The 4459-nt window shown below is 39.1% G+C and overlaps 1 protein-coding gene across 1 annotated transcript; it reads left to right on the top strand.

Moving 5' to 3' along the window:
- Nucleotides 1-1280: 1280 nt before the first annotated feature.
- ciao2b (cytosolic iron-sulfur assembly component 2B) lies at nt 1281-3835 on the top strand. Its single transcript, XM_071479831.1, has 5 exons — nt 1281-1543; nt 2357-2426; nt 2607-2732; nt 2881-2926; nt 3193-3835. Exons 1-5 carry the CDS (start codon nt 1407-1409, stop codon nt 3291-3293), a joined length of 480 nt encoding a protein of 159 aa, XP_071335932.1. The 5' UTR covers nt 1281-1406; the 3' UTR covers nt 3294-3835.
- Nucleotides 3836-4459: the final 624 nt, after the last annotated feature.

Raw genomic sequence — 4459 nt, forward strand, 5'->3', positions numbered from 1 at the left:
ACTCTGAATTTTAACTAGCCACAGACAGCGTTCATTCTCCACAAATTGTCTGATTTCAAGCAGGTCATGATATTGTTTTTTCCACCAGATGCAATTTCATACTATGAAAGACTCAGCAGGATCTTGACAATCTGCTCTTGTTTGTCATTCTGGATGTGCACAGCATTAAACTAAGTGATTTAACTCAGTTTGTGTTGTATCTGTAATCCCTGGAGGAAACAAGAGAAAAGAGAACCACACACCATTCCTACACAAACAAATTTGACTGTGGTTAACAAAGACACAGTTTACCATCCTGAAGGTGGAGTTGTGAATATTAGGATGGTCCATATTTCCACAATTAGGAAACTATTTTGCCCTTTTCTTCTGCTGCTGCCCTTCTGTGTGACATTTATATTACACTGTCATGTAGGTGTCAGCAGTCAAATACAACCTCATTATATGCACATTTTCTTTTTTCAAAAGGTGAACACATCATGTTGAAATGCAGCTTTTCATATCGACTGGTCTCCTGCATTTCCACTGACTTCAGCAGCTCATTAAGATTCTGTCTTGATGAAATCAGCACCTCAGACGTGGCCGCAGCCGCTGCTGGTCATGTGCATTTATAGAGTGGTCAGTATACAAATGAAGAATGTGTCTTCACTAAGAGCTGAAACGTGATGCTCGGGATTTCTGCCCTGTTTTCTGATGATGCCTTTTCCTCTGATCCATTTCCCACAGGAGGAAGCAGACTCCATGTCCCTTTAGGTAATAGCTACAATGGTTGTAAGTTGTAAGTTATGTCTGATTAAGTTTGCTGCACAAAATTAAACTATTCAGTTTTTTTTGTTTTGTTTTTTTATTATTTACTTGCAGCATGACCTTTTCCTGTTCTTGAACACATGAAAACTTGTGGTGTCTGGAAGTTAACTTTGCCCTTTGTCAGTGTACTTTAAGGTTGATTTAACAAACTCCTAATGGTGTTTCAGTTTAGGGCTAAAACGGGCAGTTTTTGCCATCTGGTGGAAAAACACAAGAGTCACAACCAACTAGTAAAGGAACGTTTCACTATAATACAGTTGAATCAACATCTTTCGAAAACAGTTTCAACAAAAGCAAAAACTAATTAAGTGTAAGTTTTTTAATCTTGATCTGTAAAGTAATCAGTACTGATGCAAAATAAAGTTAAATGTAAAAATTCCTCCATCTCTTGTGCATATGCAGGACCGACTGTATTTAGAGGAGGAGCTGTTTTGGGTGAACTGTCCCTTTAAGACGCTCTCACTCTCGCCTTTTTTGGACTCTGACGCTTTCCGTTATTCCAGGAAGTATTTGCGCGTTGTTGTGGTTGATGTTCAGTTCAACACAACTGGTTCAAATTCAGAGATTTACTGTTTGTACGTGGATTAAAATAAAGCCTAAAAATGTCCGGGGGAACCCGTCTGGAGAACGCGAACCCTGTGATCTTCCAGCGGTCGGGGGAGCGGCTGCTGACGGCGTCGGACGAGGACGAAGAGGTCCACGACCCCATCGACGACAGAGAAATATTCGATATCCTGTTGTGAACCTGAACTAGTTCTTCTCTGGTTTTAACCGGTTTTACACCTTTAACACAGCTTTGTACGCGGTAAACTGTAGTTTGATTAATGCTGTGGATGCTAGCTGCTTGTGTTTTCGCTAGCGTTGCAGGCTGTTGCATCATGTCCAAGCTAACGCGAACAGTTACGGAGAAATAGAGTAAATACAATAAATAGAATAAATAGAATAAATAGAGCGTTTTTGCCAAACTTAGGAAGTTGTGCACATTACCTGGAAAAGTAGTTACTGTGTAGGTGAACTGTTATATAAGCATCAAAGGCTAATGATTCAAATTGAAAAGTAAAGTGCAGGATAAATATATTGACCACCACATTTTTCAGCGTATTTTCATAATTTCAGGTAATAAATTGTTTATATATTCCTTCCTTCTGATTAATTGATTAATCAATTAGTCAAACATTAGTCAAACATTCAAAAAAAAAAAAAATTCAGTCCTTTTTAGTTCGATTTTTAATTCAACTGGAAGTGGAATCAAACTCCTGACTCCATGGTAGCTGCCTGCTGGGACCTTTAATTAGCTCTTTATTAAAGACAGGTGCTGGAGTTCATACAGGTTACAAATACATGTTGTGTCAGCTGTAAAAAAAAATATGTAGCTATTATTATGTCATGAATTGTATGATTACATAATTTAATTTTGACAAAAAAGCATTATAGTCTTATTAATGTCTTCCATCATTTATATGGATGATAACATAGTGACTGCATTATAGTGCGGCAGAGAGGCAGGACTTGTCTCTGTGTGTTGTCTTTAACTAAAGTTACATCTGATCAGATCCATCAACGACCCAGAGCATCCTCTGTCTCTGGAAGAACTCAACGTGGTGGAGCAAGTCAGAGTCAAGGTATGAGAGGTGGAAAAAGCAAGATAACAGATTTATCAATATTTTAAAAATGGTTTTAATAAACATAAATTATGAAACGTTATTAATGGTGTTGTAATAAACTTACATTTACAGTCCCCTCATTATTTATTTGATCTTATTGTCTTCATGTTGCTCACTGCAAAAACATCTTTTTCTCAGGTTAATGATGAGGAGAACTCTGTGGGTGTTGAGTTCACACCCACAATCCCCCACTGCAGCATGGCCACACTCATCGGTCTCTCAATCAAAGTCAAGCTGCTCCGCTCACTGCCAGACAGGTTCAAAGTACGTTTGTGTGTGTTGTTGGCTGGAGAGACGCACAGTTAACATCACAGCATTTGATTTTATTCTTAGTTGATATGAACAACATGTAAATGTGGCACCTCTTCTCTATGTTGGTCTAAATGTGGTGTGTTTTTCTGTTTCCACTCAGATTGATGTCCACATCACTCCTGGGACTCATGCCTCAGAGGAAGCAGGTAAAAAAAAATATCAGCAGGTTTTTTAGGATATTAGATAATATAGATAATAGATGACAGATAAAGATAATTAGATGATATTTTCTATCCAGCGTACTGCTTCCTGCAGATCTCCTATTGGTTCCTGTTTATATCCTGGTCACTAAGAGCTGCACTGTTGTGTTCTAGTGATGATTATTGCTGCTCATTGTTGAGTGTGAGCAATTTGTTATGTTTACATGTTACCTGACTTCTTTCTTATGTGGTTTTCGTTGGTGCATGTGCAGTGAACAAGCAGCTGGCAGACAAAGAGAGAGTGGCAGCCGCTCTGGAGAACTCCTCGCTGCTGGAGGTGGTCAACCAGTGTCTGTCCACCAGGAGCATCTGAGCAGCCAATCAGCTTCTCTGTCTTCTTTCAGCCTTTGATTTTCGCAGCAGAACAGCCAAACATGTTCAGCTGTTTCTTTGACTGAGATACATCCACCAAGCTGTCTGTCTGTCCACTTATCACCAATCCTGGTATGAGCAGCTGCTGCTGATGGGCAGTCAGGGTCATACAGATCCATATCGTTCCAGTGTTTCCAGGATATAAGCACAGGGAAACCCTATTTTGCTTGTGTCCACCCAAAGAGAATAATAGAATATGTTTATCATGATGCAGACTAGTCTGGACCAAGCAAAGAAATTTTTCCATTTATGAATTTTAGGGGTGTCCAGTGTGAAGAAATGGAGAAATTCTACCAGTGAGGTTCTTCATTCAGGTTAATGCCTGTTTTATATTATGAAATTTGTATTGTAACATGTAGTAAATCATCACTGGAATAATATTTGAACTCGCTATCTGCTCAGAGTTTGCAGAAAAAAATCATCATCTGTATATAATATTAATGCTTTTGAAATTTTATTAAAAGTCTACACATCAAAAATTAAGTGGAAATATTTGTGGTTTTTTTTCTCAAACTTAATTTTTTGTTTCTTGAACAAAACATATCATCAGACACTAAAAGTCAGTAAAACAATATGTTTATAACAATACACCGTTCTGCTGGAGACATAGAAACAGGGAATCTGAAATGCAGAGTTTAACTCTTACACTGAATGAAGCCATTGATCAGGTTTTTTCAGAGAAGACTTGATTCAACTATATGGTTTGTTTTTAGGCTTCAGTTAAGGTAGGAAATGTGTTTCAAGTCTTTTTTTTCCACTTGAGCCACAAATGTTAAAGTAAACCAGTGACCCATGTGCACAGTAGAAACTGTTTATCTTATGTTCACATTAGTCCACTGGGGGGGGGCCTGTCCTACCCCTGCCCAGTCAGCTGCCTCCATCTGTGTAGGATGACGCTGTGAAGTCTCTGTCCATCAGATCTGAGGAGGCATCCTGGCAGAACAAGCAGCACAGAGTCATCCAACATGTTTGTCCACCCACTCCCACTCCCACCTCACTGAACTCACCGAGCAGCTACACTTTCCTTCACGTCTCAGTCAGGATCTGATCCACAGAGGGAAACTAACGCTGCCACAGATCCTTAGTTACTGAATAACATGGCAGGTT

Source organism: Trachinotus anak, unplaced genomic scaffold (assembly GCF_046630095.1).
Source record: "Trachinotus anak isolate AG129_WGS33_773 ecotype Australia unplaced genomic scaffold, CSIRO_AGI_Tana_v1 ptg000007l, whole genome shotgun sequence".
Taxonomy (NCBI): Eukaryota; Metazoa; Chordata; class Actinopteri; order Carangiformes; family Carangidae; genus Trachinotus; species Trachinotus anak.

What these genes read in the sequence shown, in the direction of transcription:
- ciao2b (XM_071479831.1), top strand. Translation starts at nt 1,407, where the DNA reads ATGTCCGGGGGAACCCGTCTGGAGAACGCGAACCCTGTGATCTTCCAG. An exon ending in GAAATATTCGATATCCTGTT is followed by an intron (nt 1,544 to 2,356) that starts GTGAACCTGAAC and finishes ACATCTGATCAG; the next exon opens with ATCCATCAACGACCCAGAGC. An exon ending in CACTGCCAGACAGGTTCAAA is followed by an intron (nt 2,733 to 2,880) that starts GTACGTTTGTGT and finishes GTTTCCACTCAG; the next exon opens with ATTGATGTCCACATCACTCC.